Source organism: Python bivittatus, unplaced genomic scaffold (genome assembly GCF_059951505.1).
Source record: "Python bivittatus isolate LINGU-HERP-01145 unplaced genomic scaffold, Pbiv_v1 ctg000590_np1212, whole genome shotgun sequence".
Lineage (NCBI taxonomy): Eukaryota > Metazoa > Chordata > Lepidosauria > Squamata > Pythonidae > Python > Python bivittatus.
Genome location: NW_028277086.1, coordinates 23992917 through 24015035, shown reverse-complemented (window position 1 = coordinate 24015035; position 22119 = coordinate 23992917). Strand labels below are relative to the sequence as shown.

At 39.4% G+C, this 22119-nt stretch overlaps 2 protein-coding genes and 1 long non-coding RNA gene across 6 annotated transcripts in view; 1 reads left to right on the top strand and 2 right to left on the bottom strand.

The window, feature by feature from the left end:
• Window positions 1-22119, bottom strand: part of RAD54B (RAD54 homolog B) — a 56456-nt gene that overhangs the window by 23343 nt on the left and 10994 nt on the right. Inside the window, exons 1-2 of one of the 2 annotated variants that reach the window (XM_088149126.1) lie at window positions 3055-4107; window positions 1352-1534 (exon numbers count right to left, since the gene is read on the bottom strand). In XM_088149126.1, the coding sequence (XP_088005252.1) occupies window positions 1352-1534; window positions 3055-3271 (400 nt within the window). In that variant the 5' untranslated portion in view covers window positions 3272-4107. Of the gene's footprint in view, window positions 1-1351; window positions 1535-3054; window positions 4108-22119 lie in introns of those variants that run through there. The other variant, XM_088149125.1, reaches the window with a different exon arrangement.
• On the top strand, window positions 2801-18315 carry LOC112542965 (uncharacterized). Of its 3 annotated transcripts, XR_015797592.1 has the most exons (4): window positions 2801-3013; window positions 4195-4285; window positions 16178-16927; window positions 17008-18315. It is a non-coding gene; the product is annotated as an uncharacterized LOC112542965 (long non-coding RNA). The 3 variants fall into 3 exon arrangements; XR_015797593.1 differs by lacking the exons at window positions 16178-16927; window positions 17008-18315 and adding an exon at window positions 7181-7745; XR_015797591.1 differs by lacking the exons at window positions 16178-16927; window positions 17008-18315 and adding an exon at window positions 5710-7745.
• On the bottom strand, window positions 15920-21591 carry FSBP (fibrinogen silencer binding protein). Its single transcript, XM_007444501.3, has 2 exons — window positions 21151-21591; window positions 15920-16520 (listed from the first exon to the last, which is right to left on the bottom strand). Exons 1-2 carry the CDS (start codon window positions 21519-21521, stop codon window positions 15992-15994), a joined length of 900 nt encoding a protein of 299 aa, XP_007444563.1. The 5' UTR covers window positions 21522-21591; the 3' UTR covers window positions 15920-15991.

Here is a 22119-nt window from a genome sequence, read left to right as displayed (position 1 = left end):
CTGTCCTTGCTACCTAATAATACCCTGTACGGATCACCTCCCATCCACCACTCACCTTTCCTGGCTACTGTAATCTATCACCCTTCCCTAGAATAATGCTATTCAGATGTAATAGGCTTGGATACCCTTGACTCCCAGTTGGGAATACTGACAGTTGAAACAAATACATATGCACTTGCCAACTGAGAACTGAACGTAAGGCATCTGATGAAATGGACTTTACTAGACAAAAGATTTTGTCAAAAGACTCTGGTGTTATAAAGAAATGGCTTTAAGGCAAGCCTCCTTGTATACTGTTTTCTTGCATATTTTTGCAGGGGAAATCTTTATAAAAACATTTGCAATTTCACTGAGCACATGCAGACTGTTTTTCACCCCTGTGAACTGGGTTTAATTTGCAAATACATAAATGTAGGGAGGGGTGTTGTGGCTATGACAGATGTTAAATTCTATTATTTATCAGAAACATTCTTAAAAGGCTAGCAGTAAGAAAAAATATAACCAGACTGAAATAGAATATAGTTTGGGGGTGTGCATGTAAGACAGAAAGACAGAGAGAGACAAGTGGTGGATAATACTCTGTATATGGAATGTTCGGGCCGTATCTAATGGTAGGGCAGTACTTTGGATTTGATTTAAAAGATGTATTTCAGAACAGGTAGCTCATAATAATACTTTCAAAATACTCTTTTTATTGAGAGAGTTCTGTTTATTCCTTCCTTTTTAGGGGATAATAAATATACTCTATTCATGCACAAGGAATTTTAGTGCACATTGAGAGCATTTCACTACTATTTAAATCTTTCAGCTGCATTTGCCATCTCGGTCCCTAAGCTGAGTCCCCAACCCACTTATGCAAAGATCTAATCATTGCCATTTTTCCTCTCACTTGACCATTCCAACTCCACTGAAATACTATTTCCCCAGCTAGCATAGAGAATAGCTGTAATAGCTGGAGCTGATAATAACTGGGGTGATAGCCCAATACATCTAGAGGACACAAATTTGGCCAAGCCTGGCTAAATGGATCATTCATAGGTTAGCCATCACAAAACTACCTCTGAACACACATGTTCCAATTAGCTGATGTGGCTATGTAATACTCTATCTACCAATAGATAAATAATTCCTTCAGAAATTCACAAATCTTAAGCAGTGGAAGGTGCCATTTGAACCTCTGAGCTCATTTCTTGGCAGCTCCACCTCCTTTATATTCCTCTACCTCCCTTCAAAGTGTGGCCCCCAGTTATCAAAAGGTACCTTTTTCTTCTTTTGGTCAAAAGTTGCACAGCAATATTTTTTCCCATATACATCCAAACAATTATTTTCATTTCATTCTAATTTGTCTTACCTCTTCCAATGTCTTTGCCTTCCATATCCTTGAGCATCACTGACTTTCCTTTCGCTATAAGAACAGCATCACCTTCCCACTTCTTATGCTTTTTCTTTGAGGCCTTGCACCATACAACGCTGAAATATTTGGTAGGGCAGACAGGATCCTCTGGGCGCCCTGCTTTTTCTGTGGCTGCTGGATCTGTAAGAATGAAGATGCACAGGTCGTCTCTGAACTGCAAGACTCACCCAGGGGTGCAAACTGAAAGACAGTTGTGCAGACCATGAAGCTGAATACTAGTTCAGTTTTTTAAGTCTATTCCTTCCTGCATGCATTAGGAGGCAGCACGTCTTTAAAAAGAAAAAACGAAGTTGCCAAGGAACTCGTCTGAAAGCATCAGTAACACAGGCTCCCAAGTAAACAGCTATATAAATCCAGAATAGCATTACACAGTTTATATTTCTTCGTTCATATCTATATATGTGTACATAAACCTATTTCTGCATATACCGGTAGGTCGGTAGGTAGGTAGGTAGGTAGGTGGGTGTATGTGTATGTATATATGTGTGTGTGTGTGTGTGTGTGTGTGTGTATGTATATATATATGGAGGAGGGGAGAGAGAGCTAGAATCAATGTACCTATAGCAGAATGTGTATACAGAGCAGTGTCTGGGTTACAGCCCAAACCATTTGAAGGGCACCATGTTGCCTGCTCCTCCCAAAGGCAAGCAGCCTTGATGCATAGGCAACAGGTACTTCTGGCTGGAAAGGAACATAATGGCAGAGAGAAGGAGCAGCTGAAATATTTCAGGATAATATCCTAGGTCCCAATGCATTTTGCCCTGAGATTTAAATTCAGTCAGCTAAGTAAGTATTTCTTGAGCATGTCTATATCTTCTGCCCTGTCCCTTCACCTTGCTCTGCCCTACTGCCTTCTTGTTACAGAAGACAGAACCAAAATAGGAGCTGAATAGCTTTGCCTTCTGTTCTAGGTAGCAGTTTACATTCTTTCCTGAGATACTAGTATAGTGATCCTTTTCTCTTCCTTTTATGCTGACATCCTCCTCCTCCCATTCTATTGCTTCTGTTTCCTTGGAACAAATTGGATCATTTAGTTGTGACCTTAGTTCATACCAGCCGGTCTCATAACTATTAAATCATAATTGCCTTTCTGGACTAAGAGTGCAATCTCATGTTTTTATATCCTATAGTCAAAGCATTAGTCTATAGATAACAAAGGCTGTAAACTTTATGCAGCAATGTTTTCTCATTGAGGAGTTTAAGGGCCCGATTACAGAAACAGTTCCATTTCTTTCTATAATACACACATTTTTTTTCCTGATGTCTTTATCTTTCATCTCCAATCTCCATTAAAGCCCTTCCAATCAAGTTCTCCATACTTCAGCCAAGGACATTTTCCCCAGTCCTTGTGAAGTACACCCTTCTTGTGCCAGCAAACCAAATCTCTTCCATCAACTGTTTGATAGCCAGGCATTCATGTGCAGTATTCTTTCTTTTTTCAATACACTTCTATGGAGTAGAAGGAATAAGGACAACCCCACCTGAGCCCAAAGGTGCTGAGCTTCCTTCAATATCCATGGGGATATCGTTATAAGATTTTTACAGCATTTTCCCCCCAAACAATGGATTAGCAGAAAGGAATAACTAGCAGTGGACCTGGTAAGTCTTGGAAAGTGTTCGGTGACATCCCTAATCCTTACTTTGGTCAAACAGGGCACTTTCTATGATTCTCTGCCTTATGAAGAATTGCCTCCTTCTTTCTGTGATCTCTTCATCTTCTTTCATCAATCTTTCACTGTTCCAATCCTTTGTTTGCCACCAGCTGAAAATAGAGGCTGGATTCTTTTCAGGCAGGAACAGAAACATGCCACAAGCATTACAGGTCACAGCTGCAAACTTCTGTCCATCTGTCTTCATTTTTTTAAGGTTCCACCAGTAGAAGATGTTTTGTTATTTCTTGTTCCCTTCTCAGGCTTTCAGCTAAAACTATCAATTTAAAGGGAAAGATAATTAGAAAATCACCTTAACTCCCCTCCTAAATTGCACTGGCAAAGTCCTGTTTGTTCTCATTGTTTGCTTGCTCAATGTTGCCCAGGCTTTTCATGAAACATATGTTGCAAAGTCATTTGCATGTTTCTGTAGTTGAGGTCATGATCCTGTGTTATAATTTTAACTTTCTAATTTCGTATGGATTTTTGGTTTGTTCTATTGTATCATACTTGGGATTTAATAGGAAGGCTAAAAATCTATATTAAATAAATAAATCCTCCAGCTTGAGTATTTGTGCCAGACAGTATCATTCTTTTCTTCCGAACGTTTCAGAAAGAAGCTGAACTGACAGCTGCAACTTAGGAACAAGCCTTGTGTATAACGTATTATCATAAAATGGACATTGTAATTTGATTTCTTGCTTATCAGCTTCCCTTTCACAGTCAGACTTAAGCACAGATAAGTTCCCAAAGCAGTTCATGGGGATTTTGGCAGGCAATGAGCATCAATATAAAAGAGAATCATGCAGCTGAGCTAAATCTTGTACGTCTTTTTCAGGCATTTTTATGCAACATGATCTATATATTGTTGTTATAAGGGGAAGAAAAGACCAACATGGGAGGGAAACAAAAATTTCAGAGCCAGCTCAAGCTGGACTTTCCCCTTCCCTTTCAGGCAACTGCTCATTTAAGAAGGAACCTAATAATGTAGGTTTTTCATTGCTATTTTCACTGTTTATTATAATTCTATTATTGCATTTTTATTACAATTGGTAAGCCACATTAGAAAGTTCTGTACTGTACGTGTAAAGACAAGGCATAAAATAAATTTCTTTTATTTTTATTATTCAGATGTGAGCTTTTCCAAATCCAATGAAATGGCTAAAAGTTTGACTTTGTTGCACTCACAACAGCAAATATGCCCATGAATAGCTTGCAAACAGTAAGTAGGAAAAACTAGTATTATGAATAATTAATATTAGCATTTAATGTTAGCATGCTGCTGGCAACCTACTAAAGATCAAGCTCATTGCCCAGAGCTTTCATTGATCTATCATTTACAGCAAATATATTTTCTTACTCATGACAAAGAAAATAATTTCCAAAGGAGACACCTCAAAACACACAGCACACAGACAGACATATCATTATCTCTGCTGTAGATCTGAAATAAGCAATGCTGCAATAAGCCATTTAGATTACTGAAATATGGTTGCTTAAAATTCATGAGCATTAGAAAGATTTGAGCCTTGTTATGTGATAAACAGGAATGATTACTTTTAGATAAGCTGAAGACATTCTTGGAAGGAAAAGATGTAATCCTTTCAAGCCACATTACATAAACCCAATTTACAAAAATGCAATGTATTCAATAATTCAAGCAGGACAAAAACATGAGAGGTCAAATTTAATAGGGACTGTGCAACTGTAGTTATACGTATTAAATACATATACATACATATTATGCCCTAGCAGAGAGACTTTTTTATGATCATGATTACTTCAGTGCATTTTAACAGAGAACATGTCCAGAGTTAAGTAAATGAAACATTATATATACAAATATTACTTAACTAATTAACATGCAACTTGGTTAAATATCATGCAGTAAAGTGAGTTTATTATTTATTTATTTATTAAATTTATAAGTGGCCTAATTCCATCCTGTAGTTGGAAAAGGTCTGCACTATTCCTATCCACATGAATTAATTCTTTGATTTTACTTGCAGAAATAGTTCAATAACTTGAAGTGAAGAAATGAGAGAAACACATGGATATTGGGATTTTATTTTCCAACAAGAATTGCTGTGGAATGTTGTTGTGTGAAGTTAGCTTGGTCTGTTCCACCCCGCCACCAAAAAAAGATTGCTTTTTGATAGAGGTCCCAAACTTATGAAATAATTTTCCAGAGGAATTGTGATAAAGCATTTTTCTTCTGGCTTTCTGAAATGAGTGAAAGATATTTCACTTTAGGAAAGCTATGGGTAGTCACTGACATTGGGAGTTATTAGATGAGTTATTAGATGAGTCAAACTCTGGGCTGGCAGTTTGTATGACATTTTATGCCATGCAATTCTCATGATATTTGTATAGATTCAGGAGCTGCTGCACCTGGGCATGACTGCAAGAGAGGCAAAACACAAATATTTCAAATTTAAAAATATATGTACTCTAAAGGATTTTAGAGTTTGTAGAAGGATGAGGCTACATTTGCACACAGATGAAACAGGCTTTGTTTATGCTCCTGAGACAAAATTGACTGTTCCAAAATGTTTAAAATCTGTACAGTAGTCTGTCACAAAACAGGAAAAACGAAGTGTTCCTAAACTGATTACAAACTTTCTTAAAAGCCAGTTTCTTTCACAGATTAAAGTAACAACAGAAAAATAGGTGAATTTTAAAAAAATCAAGAATCCTCCCTAAGTAAAGGTAAGAGGAATCATGGATGAAAGACCAAAAGCAATCTCTTTTCCTATCTCTTCTATATACAGTATAGCAATAGCCTCTGTGCATATAAGACAGAGAAGAATTATTGAAAAATAGGGGTTCCCTGCGCAGAAGCCAAATTCAAGAGTCACATACCAGCTAGCTACTTATAGCTAAAGAAGTCATTCTATCTGACTTATCTAGAAGAAGGAGGCGCTCTTCATAAATGGTTCATTTTCTATTATTAGAGAAGTTGTGTTTGTAAAACAGTGAAAATCTATACAGCCATTTATAACTGACTGGCATTTCAAAACTGGGGGCTTGGAATTTATAAAAATACCATCACAAGAGTACAGAGCTATACAACATTCAACATATCAGTAAAAAGTGGGTAGTATCATACTGTATTTAAATTTCTCTTTTGGAAAGACATATTTAAAAGGATGTGAGATAAATTAATTTTATTTGTTGCAAATTCAAGTTTCTTTTTTACTTCCTTTTTTATACTTTTGATGAATTAAAAAAGAATCACAATCTAATTTCACAATTTAGCTGCATTATAAAGCACCTTATTTACTTCAGATTTCCCCAGCAAATCACACTCCAGGTAGGTTGAACAGTTATAATCCCATCATCACCAGTCTCTTGGACTGCCCGTCAGGTTGGCCGAGGGTGATAGGAATTGTAGCCCACTATATCCAGGGGACCAGGTTGGGTAAAAGCTGAGCTGATGTCAGGTTCAGCCCAAGAAACTCAGTGGGACAATTCAGGAACAGTTCAGTTACTTTATTAGCTTACACCTACTAGACAGAATCTCGCCAGACTAACTCTAACCCCAATGACCGCAACTAAACACTCTGAATTCCTTAGGGTGGTGCCAGTCTCATCCTCTTAGTTTTCACACGCTCAGGTTGCAGGCTGAGGAGATGCTTGAGATTCCTCTCCAACTCCCAATGACCTTGGACCTCCTCACTCAAGTCTTCCATCACATCTATAATTTATTACAAGTTCAATCCAGGCCTTTTCCCTAAGGCTCATATGCATCTTCACAGCACACATTTGATGCTGGAGGGCTCATTTGGAAGGTTGAGAATACTGTATGTCTGGAGCAGTGTTTCTCAACCTTGGCAACTTGAAGATGGGTGGACTTCAACTCCCAGAATTCCAAGTTGCCAAGATTGAAAAACACTGTTCTGGAATGTTCTCACAACATGGGTGCTGTGGTAGGAGTGGCTAGATACCAAATTGCCTTTTGGCAACTGGGTTGTTGGTAAGGTGAATGACTTTGAATAAACATGCCAGTTAAAGAAGAGGAACAGGGAAACCCATGTTCAAGATCATCCTCAGCTATGAAAGCTCGCTAGGTGACTTTGGATCAGTTGCCCTCTCAACTGAACCTTGTTTTCCTTAGGGTGAAATGGAGGAAGGATTGCTATGTTTGAGGCCCTAAAGGAAAGTTAGAATGTAAGTCTCATTCATGGATGGATGGATGAAAATATTTAACCTTTTTTCTTTTCTTTCAGATTAAAAATCACATTTAGGCACCAACCTGGGAAGGAAATCTGGGGGTCAGATGTATGTTACCTTCAGACCTCACGTTGCTCTCCCCTGCCTTAACAAATTTGGCCAACTGTTAATAGCTTTCTAATTTTTTCCTGTAAATTATATGCCCCACTCCCACCCCCAAAATACTCAACCAAATAGAGAATAAATTACCTCTGCCAAGTAGAGAATCTGTCACTTGTGGCAACTACATCACACATTAACTACAAGATGGCTGAGAAAAACAGCTGATGTCCTATACCAGTTGAAAGAGACTAAGGGATGACTCAGTCTAGTCCCAATAGAAGGGAATATGTGTAGCTCAGAGTTGAACTGTGGAGTGGATGCGCTCTGCAAGCCTTCTGCCTGTCTGTCCTACATAGTGGTTGTTACAGTCCTTACACTGTATGTTGTAGATGACTCCTGTTTTTTCTTCTTGGGGTGCTGGATCTTTAGGTTTGCTTAAGATGTTTTGGAGGGCTTTAGTTGGTTTGTGTGCTACAGAGATGCCATGTGGTTGTAATAGTCTGTTAGTAGTTTCTGAGACGTTTCTGATGTATGGCAGTGTGATCCTTTTCATAGCTTGTGTTGTAGTAGGTTGAGTGATCAGGCACTTTGATAAAGTTTCGTGGATATCCATTTTGTTGGAAGATGTTGTATAGGTAGTCTGTTTCCTTTTTCTGCTGTTCTGGATTGCTGCAATGCGTTTGTGTTCATCTGAATAATGTTCTTACACAGCTCCTCTTATGGGAGGTTGGGTTGTTACTTTGGTAATGGAGTACTTGATTAGTGTGCCTAGTCTTCTGATAGACTTGGGTTTCTAATTTGCTGCTGTTTCCTCTGCTGATGAGGATATCTAGGAAGGGTAGTGTGTTGTTGTTTTCTTCCTCTCTGGTGAATTTTATTCCTTTGAAGATGTTGTTGATGGTTTCATGTGTCTTTTCTAGTTGTTCCTTTTTTAATATAACAAAGGTATCATCTATATACTGGATCCATACTTTAGGTTGTATGTGTAGAAGTGCTATAGCTTCTAGGCACTGCATTACAATCTCTATGAGTCCTGACAGTGGTGATCCCATGGGTGTGCCTTTGATTTGTTGGTATATTTGTCCATCAAACTGAAAATAGGTAGTGAGGCAGAGGTTGATGAGATCCATGATTCTGGGTATTTCGATCTGGGTGTATCTGGTTAGGTCATGTGTGTTGTGTAGTACTGCTGATATGGATTCTTTTGCTAGTTCTGGGTTTATGGATGTAAAGAGTGCTGTGACATCAAATGAGACCATAATTTCATCTTCATCTATGTGTACATCTTTGATTTTCTGGAGGCACTGTAGTGAGGAGTTGATAGAATATTCACTCTTCTCTGTGAGATGTCCAAGCTTTTTTGTCAGTTCTTTCGCTATGTTGTATGTTGGAGTCCCTGGTAAAGATACAATTGGTTGGAACGGTATGTCAAGCTTGTGTATTTTTGGTCGTCCATAGAAACATGGGAGGATGGGTCCACTGCTTTTCATCTGCCACTGTTCTTTTGTAATCTGGCCTTTCTTGGTTAGGTCATTAAGGGTTCTCTTGATTAGGTTGTCTAGTTTCTGTATTGGGTTGGTGTTAACTGGAATGTAGGTTTCTTTGTCCTCTAATGACTTTATGGCTCTTTGCAAATACAGTGGAACCTCGGTTTACGAACTTAATTCGTTCCGTGACTCTGGTCGCACCCTGAATTGGTCGCAACCTGAAGGAAATTTCCCCATAAGGTTCAATGTAATTACCGTTAATCCGTTCTGGCGTGGAGGACAGGGAGGCGGCTATTGCTTGGAGGGAGAGTCCCCCTCCCTACGACCACGTGTCAGGGGCGGAAAATGGCCGCGGACCACGTGTAAGGGGCGGAAAAATGGCCACGGACCACCTGTCAGGGGCGGAAAAATGGCCGCGGACCACGTGTCAGGGGCGGAAAATGACCGCGGACCACGTGTCAGGGGCGGAAAATGGCCGCGGACCACGTGTCAGGGGCGGAAAATGGCCGCGGACCATGTGTCAGGGGCAGAAAAATGGCCGCAGACCACGTGTCAGGGGCGGAAAATGGCCGCGGACCACGTGTCAGGGGCGGAAAATGGCCGCGGACCATGTGTCAGGGGCGGAAAATGGCCGCGGACCATGTGTCAGGGGCAGAAAAATGGCCGCAGACCACGTGTCAGGGGCGGAAAAATGGCCGTGGACCATGTCACGGGAGGGAAAATGGCCGCGTATCCTGTTCGTACCCCAAGGCGGAGTTCGCAAACCGAGGTAAATTTTTGCGGCCGGAGCTGGTCGTAACCCGAAAAGTTCGTTAACAGAGGCGTTCGTAACCCAAGGTACCACTGTATTGTGATTTATCCATAACAACTGTGGTTCGGTCTTTGTCTGCTGGGAGTATGATGATGGTTTGGTCCTTCCTTAGGCTATTGAGGGCTGCTCTGTCCTCTGCTTTGAGTTGGTATTGATACTGTGTTCTTCTGATCTGTGGTATGATTGTCTGCCTTATGATTTCTTGGGTCTCTGTGTTTAGTCCTGTAGTTTTAAATGCTTCTTCTAAGGCTGCACAGAATTCTAGCTGATTAGCATTGTCCATGTTATAGTTGAGGCCTTTCTGGAGGATATTGCGTGCTGCAGTGGACAGTGGTTGGCTGGACATGTTCATTACCCATTCTGGTTCAGGTACCTCTTTGTTTCTGGGGTTTAGTTTGAGCAGTTTAGTTTGAAGTTTTGTTTTTCTTTTCTCAGCTTGTCTTAGTGATGTGTTCTTGATGGTGGTTGTCAGTATATTTGTATCCTCTGGGATCATGGTTTGTTCCAGTTGCTCCTTGAGGTTGTCTATGGTATGCTGGTATGTGTTAAGTCTGAGGTGTGCATCCATGATCATTAGTCGTAACGTTTTACAGCCGCTTTGTTGCACTATTTTCCATCCAGCTGTGCAGTTTATTGAAGGTTTATATTTGATGCTGGTGGACAAAGTATGCTATCTTAGGCATTCATGTAGAAAGAGTAGTTGTTCCTTGGTGGAGGTTTGCCTGCGTGCAAATTTATCCCATCTGCATGCTTTCTGAGGCGCTTGACGCCCATATGTGGTACCACAATAGGTACCACATATGGGCAGAAGGCGTGCACAGCGCATCCATGAACACCAACTAGTAGTCATAAGACATGATGAAAACTCCTTAATCTCACTACACATGGACAGACTTAACCATAGTTTCAACTGGGAAACTCAGCATCTTAGACCAAGCTAAATCCAAAAATGCGAGGGAATTCTTGGAAGCTTGGTATTCAGACAAGGCAGCCATCAGCAGGCACATAGAGATAAACAACATCTACACACTATTCAAAAGAGAGAATAGAAAGGAAAACAAAAGACCAGAACATCTCCTCACCAGCAATCATCACCCAGAGGAGCAGAGATTAACACCAAGATTATCACCAGACATACAATCAAGCAGTAAACAATACCCTAATCAAGGAACTACCAAAGGGAAAAAATAAAACAAAACAAAACCCCCACCCCCACCAACACTGACAGGGCATGCCATAGTATATAAACAGAGAGCAAACCCCATTCCATTCTAGCACTGACAATGTTACCTAGCCCGGTAACAAAATGTTTGCAAGAAAACACCAAGCTCAGAGAACCCCAAGGACTGTCTAGTCCAGTGTTTCTCAACCTTGGTAACTTTAAGACATGTGGAGTTGAACTCCGAGTTGAAGTCTACACTTCTTAATGTTGCTAAGGTTGAGAAACACTGGTCTAGTCCATCATCCTGATTTCACAGTGGCCATCCAAATGGCTCTGAGAAGCAAGGACCCTAAAGCAATCATTCAGCCTTCCTGTAAACTGGTGGTTTCCAGGTGTATGGGACTATAAATTCCCATCATCCTCAGCCAATATGCACATTCTGACACTGGATATTGGAACTGTCCAACACAGAGAAATGGCTGCTGGAGTAGGATGCAATACATCATTATGGACAGCCCCTCACATGCAACATGTTTCTATCTTTCTTAATGCCTCAGGTTGGGTCATCTTAACTTTCAAAAATATGCCAAAGAGTAGTTTATATAACAGGGCTGTACAGCAGTTGGATTCAGTCTCCAAAAGATGGTACAGAGCATATGGAGCATGAATGTGGCACCTGTTTCCAGCATTTTAAAGCAACTATGACCATAACAATTCTAGGAAAAGGAGCAGTTCCTTTAAGGTTCTAAAGGTGGGTGCTACATTCCCAATCAGAAGTATTTTTTTGGAGATAGAATCCAAAGCCCTTCACAGTTAAGTTAATATACACGTACAATAATACATTTTTATCATGTTTGATTAGAAAATATTATTTTTTAATTCTGATTCAATTCTCTGGGATTTCATTACCTACATGCCCATAACAGCAACAACCAGAGGCTAATGGGCAGTATCATCAAATACAAGGTAAAGAATAGCTAAGATTAAGAGGCAGAGAAAATGCAGAACAATTTTGATGGAAATAAAGAAAAATGTTCTGGAAGTAGAATCTCCATCAGAATGAATGCAGCCTCCAAAATGAATGGAATTAAAAATAAAAGTGATGAAAATATTTGGGATTAAATTAAAGTGAGCAAATATTGGAAGCAGTATTTAGAGATCTGCAAGGGAATGAAAGTGATTATGTTGAAGGATAGAACTGAAATGTTAGTGCTAGAAATGTTAGTGTCGAAGAAAAAAAAATGAATGAAAAGTTATAGATCCTGTAACAATGTGATGCAGTTGGTATAATTGGAGAAATATAAAGCATGGAAGTAAGAAAAGGATGTGATATCCCCTAGAGCGTTTAATGTATTTATTGATAAACCTATAAGGAATGTTTTGTGGTGAACTGGTTGGATAAATACATATGCACCTTTTTATGCAAGCAATATTGTATTGTTAGCTGAGATCCTATGTGATTTGTCATGAAAGTTATATGGATTGTATGATGCAATGCGTACTTTGGATCTGAAAATTAATATAGCAAAGACTAAGCTAGCTTAGCTTAGAGAAATGGAAATGTAATGAATGATTGCAAGTTGTAAATGGCAAAAACTAGAGCAAGTAGTAGAAATGTAATGAGTATATGTGGTTTGCTGCAAGGAATATTTGTCAAAAGAAGCAACTATGGCTGTGTATAAAAGTATGGTTTTTAACTCCTTTATTATATGAAAGTGAGAGTTAGATATAGTCAGGTCCAGAAATATTGGGACATCAACACAATTCTAACATCTTTGGCTCTATATACCACCACAATGGATTTGGAATGAAACAAACACAATGTGCGTTAACTGCAGACTGTCAGCTTTAATTTGAGGGTATGTACATCCAACTCAGGTGAACGGTGTAGAATTACAACAGTTTGCATATGTGCCTCCCACTTGGTAAGGGACCAAAAGTAATGGGACAATTGGCTTCTCAGCTGTTCCATGGCCAGGTGTGTGATATCCCCTCAGTACCCCAATTACAATGTACAGATAAAAGGCCCAGAGTTCATTTCAAGCGTGCTATTTGCATTTGGAATCTGTTGCTGTCAACTCTCAAGATGAGATCCAAAGAGCTGTCACTATCAGTGAAGCAAGCCATCATTAGGCTGAAGAAACAAAACAAACCCATCAGAGAGATATCAAGAACATTAGGTGTGGCCAAAACAACTGTTTGGAACATTCTCAAAAAGAAGGAACGCACCGGTGAGCTCAGCAATACCAAAAGACCCGGGAGACAATGGAAAACAACTGTAGTGGATGACCGAAGAATTCGTTCCCTGGTGAAGAAAACACCCTTCACAACAGTTGCCCAGATCAAGAACACTCTCCAGGAGGTAGGTGTCTGTGTGTCAAAGTCAACAATCAAAAGAAGACTTCACCAGAGTGAATACAGAGGGTTCACCACAAGATGTAAACCATTGGTGAGCCTCAAAAACAGGAAGGCCAGATTAGAGTTTGCCAAACGACATCTAAAAAAGCCTTCACAGTTCTGGAACAACATCCTATGGACAGATGAGACCAAGATCAACTTGTACCAGAGTGATGAGAAGAGTATGGAGAAGGAAAGGAACTGCTCATGATCCTAAGCATACCACCTCATCAGTGAAGCATGGTGGTGGTAGTGTCATGGCGTGGGCATGTATGGCCGCCAATGGAACTGGTTCTCTTGTATTTATTGATGATGTGACTACTGACAAAAGCAGCAGGATGAATTCTGCAGTGTTTCGGGCAATATTATCTGCTCACATTCAGCCAAATGCTGCAGAACTCATTGGACGGCGCTTCACAGTACAGATGGACAATGACCCAAAGCATACTGCAAAAGCAACCAAAGAGTTTTTGAAGGGACAGAAGTGGAGTGTTATGCAATGGCCAAGTCAATCACCTGACCTGAATCCCATTGAGCATGCATTTCACTTGCTGAAGACAAAACTGAAGGGAAAATGCCCCAAGAACAAGCAGGAACTGAAGACAGTTGCAGTAGAGGCCTGGCAGAGCATCACCAGGGATGAAATCCAGCGTCTGGTGATGTCTATGCGTTCCAGACTTCAGGCTGTGATTGACTGCAACAGATTTGCAACCAAGTATTAAAAAGGGAAAGTTTGATGTATGATTATTATTCTGTTCCATTACTTTTGGTCCCTTAACAAGTGGGAGGCACATATGCAAACTGTTGTAATTCCTACACCGTTCACCTGAGTTGGTTGTACATACCCTCAAATTAAAGCTGACAGTCTGCAGTTAACGCACATTGTGTTTGTTTCATTCCAAATCCATTGTGGTGGTGTATAGAGCCAAAGATGTTAGAATTGTGTCGATGTCCCAATATTTCTGGACCTGACTGTATGTCAAGAGAAACAGGAAGGTTGAATGCAGTGGGCACAGGGTACTTAAATGGAGAAAAACAATTGATAGAATGTGAATTGGATAAGAACAGTGAGTGATCAATACAAAAATAAGTACTCTGAGATGGTTGGTCACACAGAGAGAATGAATTAAAGTCAAATTGTAGAAAAACACATGAAAAGTGAATAGGTTGAAGGAAAGGAGAAGAATGAGGAAGCCATGATTGGATGGAACTGATGAGATCCTCAGTAAGACAGGAACAAGAAGTTTAAGCAATAAAGGCAATGTGTAAGCAGTGGATGGACATGGGAGAAACAAGGATGGTTTTTAAGGATCCAGAGATAAGGAAAGCTACAGTGAACAGAACTGGTATAATATTTCCTTTTCTTTTTTTCATATCATGCATTTAATTTCTTTATCTATTTACTACTCCTTTTCTGCACTCCATATAACGCTGCTTAGCCTGAAAGGGAATAGCACAATGGGGTATATATATGTATCCTGATACTGATTTCATTGCTTCTTATGTAGCCAAAATACAAAATTCATCCAAAAGAGAAGTACTAGTATCATCAAGCTTGGGGAAAAAACAGTTTTGCAGATGCATAAGATGTTTTGAGGAAGAAAGGTTGTTCCTAACAAGAGAGAAAGGGCAACAATGATTAAATGTGCTAAATGAGTACAGAATTCGAATTATTTATTGGGTAAGAAATGGAAAGTTCTATGCAACAAAATGGAAAAGGTAGAGTTCTGAATGGTACATCAATTGCAACCTTTAAAAAATTAATGGAATACTCTGTTCTCTCCCTGAAGTATCTACTTGATTGCATACAGATATATAAACATTTATGTTTATACACACACACACACACGTTTATATATATAAACATTCAGATGAGCCCTACATGTTACACTGTTACGCATATGGATAGGGACCCATCAATACCTCTACATATATGCAAAATTTCTAGCCAGGAACTGTGCATACCAGTCCCATATTCCACCAAATGACTACCCAAGCAAAATGGCAGTAATCTTTATTCTTCTTAAGACATTTTATGACAGACTACAGCTTCCTCTAGAATTCAGATGGATTATGCACTTGTGGCTATGCATAGAAATCATGTATAAACTGACCCTGAAAATACTGAGCACTGTCTAGATTTATTTATTCCTCAACTTGCTCTATCAGACTCCCATAATTCTTAACTAGACTGCAGAATGTTTGACAAAAACAAGGAGAAAGTGTCAGAGATATTATTTTTATTCTGAACTGTTTACCGATTTCAGAATTATAACATTCTTAAATATTGTAGAATCATATTCCAACTGTTCAGCTCAACAAGAAAATGCACACTAGCATAAGGCCATACTAGTTATCCTTTGTCTTATGAAAGAAGGAAAAAGGAGCAGTCATTTTCTCCACTTTGCATATATTTATTTACCCACAAATAAATATTTTGAATGGATAGGTAAGAATTGTTCCCAGAAAAAAAAATGAAATAGAAAATTAAACCAGAACCTTTTACAAGAGCTTCATAAATCAATATTGGCTTTCACTAACAGTATTAAGATCACAAGATTTCAAAAAGGATTATTTTTTAAGTCTTAGATCTGGTTTTCCTTCAGATCTGAAAACCTGGGAAAACCAGTGGAAAATGTCTTTGAATTTCTTGCAAACATGAATGAAATCCAAAATGAAAAAAACATAAATTCTTTTGCCCTTCTACTTCCAATCCATCCAAATAAACAAAGTAAGTGATCTTTTCTAATCAAATATAAAATAACCATGGTTTTATGCAGCAGAATTGCTTTATATTCAAAGACTGTTGAATTCAGGAAGATCACGACGTAACCGTATTGCCTTTAATTTTTCCACTTTAATTTTTGCTCTCAAAAGCTCTTCTTCCAGCTGTTGCCTCCTTTTCAACCCATCCCTTTTTTCTTGGATATAGAGCCCAATTTTCCTCTGATTTTCCAAAATTATGTGATGTTCTTCTTTTAGCATTTGCAACATTTGTGGATCATACCCTCCACATGCTGGCCTAAATCGTTCTCCACTTTCGAGCCTGAAAAACTCATCTCGTCTGGGGATAGGCGATGGAGATAGCATTCTTATATCCACAGAAGACAGGGAAGTTGATGGAGATCTCTCCATGACATGGACCATATGTTGCTGTTCTCTTTGTTCCAAGTTCTCCTGTGTTTGCAATTCAACTATCAGTGAAGGTGGTGGCTTGACGTCCTCTTCTTCTTGATCCAGCTCCAGTGTGATAGCAGCAGGATGGGGCTCCAACACTAGCTGTGGAGAGCTTGTAGTAGCAACGGTTTCTTTTACCAGGGTAGCACTAAAACAGAGAAATATTTTAGGCATTAGGGAACAGAGTCTTTTTTATCCACAAAAGACAGTGGACACAAAGCAGCACAGAATTGACATTACTGAGCCCATAAAAGCTAAACAGTGCAGACCTGGTTAGTAATTGGATAAAAGGCTACCAGGAAAGCCTAGGGCTGTAGGCTACACGGGGCAATTGAAAAAGTTTTCCATAAGAAGGCAATGGCAAGTACCGTAACTTTTACTGTGGCTAAGAAAACTACGTAAATGTGTCCATATAATCACCAAGAATCGAGCTCAAATCATGGGAGATTAACATTTTTAATCAACTACTGAGCTACTTGTGTTCTGATAAAAAGAGACTCATAATTGTCTATGTGTATACCTGCCGCCAACAGAGGCAAATATGTGTAGCTCAGGGTTGAACTGTGGAGTCCTTGGGGTTCTCTGAGCTTGGTGAAACATTTGCAAAAAAAGAACCAAGCTCAGAGAACCCCAAGGACTCCACAACATCTGCCACCATCAGAGACAAGAGAAAAAGAGAGGACAATATTATTATTATGAGCCATTAAACCTTGAATGCTTCTTGTCTGTATAATTCTCTTTGTTCAAGATGACTTTCTTCCCTGAAGACTGTTTTTCCTGAAAGCACGGACAAGAAGCCTGTGGCTCTTGAGAAGCTGCAGAATTACAACCCCCAGCAGCCACAGGTAGCATAGCCAATAGCGAAAGATACAGCAAGTTGTAGTCCAGCAAGTTCTGGAAGGCCACAGGTTCTTTCCCCATGTCTTAAATTATTTATTTCCATATCTGCACTGCACATATCCTCCAAAATTGCTTACTAGTCAGAAGGATCATGGACAGCATTAACCAGAAAAAGCCCACATAGAGAGAGCCAGGTTGGTCTACTGGTTACAAACCAGGAGACTGTGAGTTCTAGTCCTGCCTTAGACATGAAAGCTGGCTGGGTGACTTTGGGCCAGTCACTCTCTCTCAGCCCACAACATCAGGCTAGGGCGACAAGCTAGTCAGTTAATTCCTGTTGCAGCCAGTGGATCAACTTTCAGTCGATCTGAAAAAAGCAGACCCTGCAGCTGCGGAAAATGCTAGGAAGAAAAAAAAAGTCCACATAGGTTGCTATTATTTGAATTCATTCCAACTCTTCCCTTCTCTCAAGGCTGTGACTCCTGCAGAGGACTTCAAGGAATGTCAGGGTCAGCTGCTCACCTGGAATTGGACTGAGAAGAGCACTTAGAAAGCTGAGCAGCTTTCAAGTGTCTTCCAATCTAGCAGTAAGTCAGTAAATGATCCTGCCATTTTCAGAAGACAGTGAAAGGAAAGGAGACAGGGAAATCATCCTCTTGCCATATAGTACACTTTTTCTCAAGCTTGGGAACTTTAAGATGTGTGGACTTCAACTCTGATATAGTGGCTTAAGAAACATTGAAGGTAGAAGCAGTGAAACACTGAATACACTGGAATGAGTGGCATTATATTTCCAGCCCCTTTCCTTCCCATGTTTTGGGGAATTACTCTTTGTTAAAGATAAAACAAAAGTATTAAGCTTTCCAGGGACTTAACACATCTATTAAGCAATAGATAGGTTAAAATGCCTCTAAAAAACTCTCTTGGCCGCTGGTGCAATTTGGGAAGAGGCATACATGGGGCTAGGTATCTGTGTAACCCTTAAGCCATAGCACGTTGACCCCTGGTAAAAACAACTGTACCAATATTTTGAAATAAAAACAAATTTGGAATAACATAACTTAATCTAGGTCTACTTATTATTTGTTAACTCCAAAGGATCTCCTGGATCTTCCTGTTCCCACTACAAAGTTCACATTATATACAAAGATATAATTAGAACCTCATTGTGATACAAGTTGGATGAAAGGGCAATAAGGATTTCCTGGACAAGGAAAAGTTCTAAAAGGACAGATATTTTCATCCCCTATCATTGCTGCTCCATTCAAACTCCTCCCTTGAAGGAAATGGTTATTTTTTTCAAATAAATTGAATAATTAATTATTCAAAAATCCTCCATTATTACTGCATGTTAGGCCATAGTTTTTCCTTCAGCTAGATCTTGCAACACCATCCAACGTGCTCAGTTCCTCTACAGAAAGGCTACTCTAAACTTTCTAACACTAAAGAAAGGAACATTTGTTGACATCATTTTCTTAGAAGCAAGCTACAATAATTTCAACAGAACTTGCTAAGTTTAAGTTTGTTTTTTAGCATAAACTGCCCAGTCACCCCACAGTGAGATGGACGGTGACAAATCTGAAATATAAATAAATATTTTAATTAATATTTATCTATTTTAATTAATGTTTATTCTGTTTTTACTGTAAACCGCCCAGAGTCACTCCCCAGTGAGATGGGCGATGAAATATAAATAAATAAAGTGCACGTCAGGACATTCAAAATGCAAAGATCCAAGCAGGGGTTTCAGGTCACAGCAAATCAGCAGCTGAAAGCAATGGAGCATTACTCATATGACCTTGCGTAGCGGGCAACTCACAGAGAAAAAACTGGAGTCACACCTAATTAGTTATGAAAGCAGCTGGCATCAAATTGAACCACTAAGATTCATCATGTAACATTGCCAAGCAAAGTAAAATAGCTTGGATAGACAAGACCACTGTGCAACTTCCACCCAATTTTCAACTGGGAAAAGGATAAGTCCCTTTTTCACTTTAATGGCTAGTTCATCTCCTGATTCATTAATTCTAGCAGCTGTCTTTCTCATAAATAAATATGATATCTGGCAATGCACAAATTATGGCTGCAAGGAAAATGAGAGCAATGTAAGAGTAACAGCCATGGAAAGAGATGGAAAGATGAAGAGACAAAACCAAGCTGGTTGGGAAGGCAAACTCTTTGTGGCCAACTAGATCTTTGGTTCTCTTTTAAACAAAAAGCTTTTACATTTTCCCCTTATTTTAAAGATCTACATGGAGGGACAATGGAATAATTTATATTAATGAAATTTATCCCCACAAAACATGTTTAGAACCGTGACATTCAATTTCCAGTGGTTAATATTCCAGATAAATTATTCTATAACACTGACCCACAGCGATAATCATTATATTTCAAGAGAAAGTTTAAGCAATGTATCACTGTGGGTTTTAAAAAAATAAATATTTGGGTGCTACACAGCATCTAAGCCAGATTACTTAACAATAATGGTACTCTAGCCATTATTACTCAACCTCAAATCTGTTACCAAGATAATACCTGCTTCACTGGTTCAATAGTTTAAGTAACGTCTTTCAACCAAAGTGGGTGATTTTGGCCCAATTTTGAACATTTCAGCCTGAATAACCACTGTGAAAACCCTGTATCTCAAGGATACTGCGGCAGTTTTTAGACTACAGTCCCAACTGAACTTATACACTTTTAACTATATGTGTTAGACTGCAAAACACCATTTTTGTAGGCGTATTTGGTATGTTTGCTGTTTTGAGTTATATAAAAAAGCTGGGATAAAAATCTAATTATTATTATTTTATTATGTCATTTCTTGTCCTATAAACAGCTGATGCAAAATTCTTACATCAAAAGAACTTACTACTGGCATATCTTTATTTCACAGCATCTTCCATGGCTGTGATTTAGAGAATAGTACTGTTTAATGTAACCGGAGGCAGGGCAAATCAAGGGTTGACTAGCATGCCCATACATGCCAGCCTCCCTAGATCTAATTCCACTTAAGTTTATTACATTTGTTTAGCACAATAAATGGCATAAATTTAAATAGTAGCAATAGGAGCCAGAGAAAGAGATGTTCACTTTTCCTTAAGGCGTTTAAAAAAAAAACTAAGGGCACAGGGCAGATGTGGGAAGCACGCAGTGGAGAAAAGGGTAATAGCAAAGGCCCTGCAAGAAAGGTCGAACACAGCTTGCCTGTTGTATGTCTGGCTCAAATCTAGACAAGCTTCAATTTGATGAAACACAAAAAAGCCTGCTCTAAAAATAAAAGATTTTGTGCAACTGCAGCATCCTTATCTTTGTAAACCTGTGCACATTCTCTTTGTAAGTTTAATTACAGCTTTATCTTTATTCTGCCTTCAGACAAAGCAAAAGAAAAAAAATGGTTTTTTAATCCACTCGTATTGTTAAAAGGCAAAGTAGAATACCAAGTAAAATCATCTAAAAAGTCCAAATGCAGTTTAAAATGTATTCCGCTCTGGGAGATTAACATAATCCTTGTCTGGGCACATGCAGGAGTGAGCTCCTTTGTTCTCCAACTCGACTTTATGTAGATTTTATCCAAAACAGGCAACAGCTTCTGTTTGCAGGCAGAGGACTGCAGCACCGTACTACCTTAAATGTAGAACAGCCGTTCGCTTGGTCAATGTTTGAATGCTATGCCTATTAAAAGGGGAGGGGTAAAAGTTGGAGCTCCTATTTCACTTGGATTTTTTCTTAACCCTCACTTGCCAAGGGTCTGACAATAAGATCCCTGAAATACAGCTGCAAGCTAAACTGACCAGTCGACCCGTTTTGAAAAACCAACTTGAATTACAGCGTTTTTAGTTTTTCTAAGCTAAAGCGTTTAGCTCAAACAAGGACTGGAAAACAAGGCAGGAGATGCTCGAGTTGGCCATTCAAGCCCAACATAAAAGACAACTTACCATGGCAGATTATTCCTCTCTCTCAAACACACAGTGGAAATCTGGGGGATCATTTCCACAACTTTCTTAGTCGGTTCAGAGATGTAGCTTTTGTAGTCACAAAGGGTCTCCTTTTGCTGTAGGAGTTCTTGCTTGGCATATTCCTTGAGCCTTTTGTATAGTGTGCGCAGGCCCTGGGCAGTGCGAGGAGGGCGGTCAACTCCAATGGCATTGTAGTTATCAGCTATGATGTCCCAGCACTTGTTTTTTTCCACTATGACTGAATGTTTGTTGGTGTGTTCCTCGAGAATGTTAACATATGGCTTGACAAGTTTCAGCAAATCGAGCTTTTCAGACAAAGTGAAATTCGAGGATCTGGCCTTCCCAACCATCGTCCTCTCCAGCCTGAAGAAGCAGCAGTTCCTGAAACCACCACACAGATCCTAGCTCTGCTCAGCTCTTTTTCACAAACAGAAAAAAGATCAGGCTTAACTAGGCTTGTCTCATTTAGGCCCACGCCTACAGGGGAGGGTTTATTAAAATTCCTTCAGCTTAAGCTGACGCAGGTTCGTGAAATCTGGTTAAGCCGAGCCTGACCTACATAAGGCTTCAGACTGAAGGAGAGGAGAAGAGGGAGGGAGTGTGCATGCACAGACACTTTGGTGCCAAAAAACCTACATTTAAACAGGATTGAAAACATAAAGGTTTAAAGATTAGCACATTACCCTGCCAAATATCACCCAATACATCCTGAGTTTATGAGCTGACACACATACATCTCTTTTGCTGATAGAAAAAAGGGAACTGCACGGAAGACTGGATTTATTCATACCCAAGAAAGGGTCAACTTTTTTAGGTGGAAGGGAGGCATTTATTGGTTATTAAGCTGCACCACCACTGCAAAAAGGAGAAAGAGAAAAGACAACGAGCAAGGGGACTGGATTTAGAGGAGGCGTGTGTAGAGAGATCCCTAACAGAGCCCCTGGATCA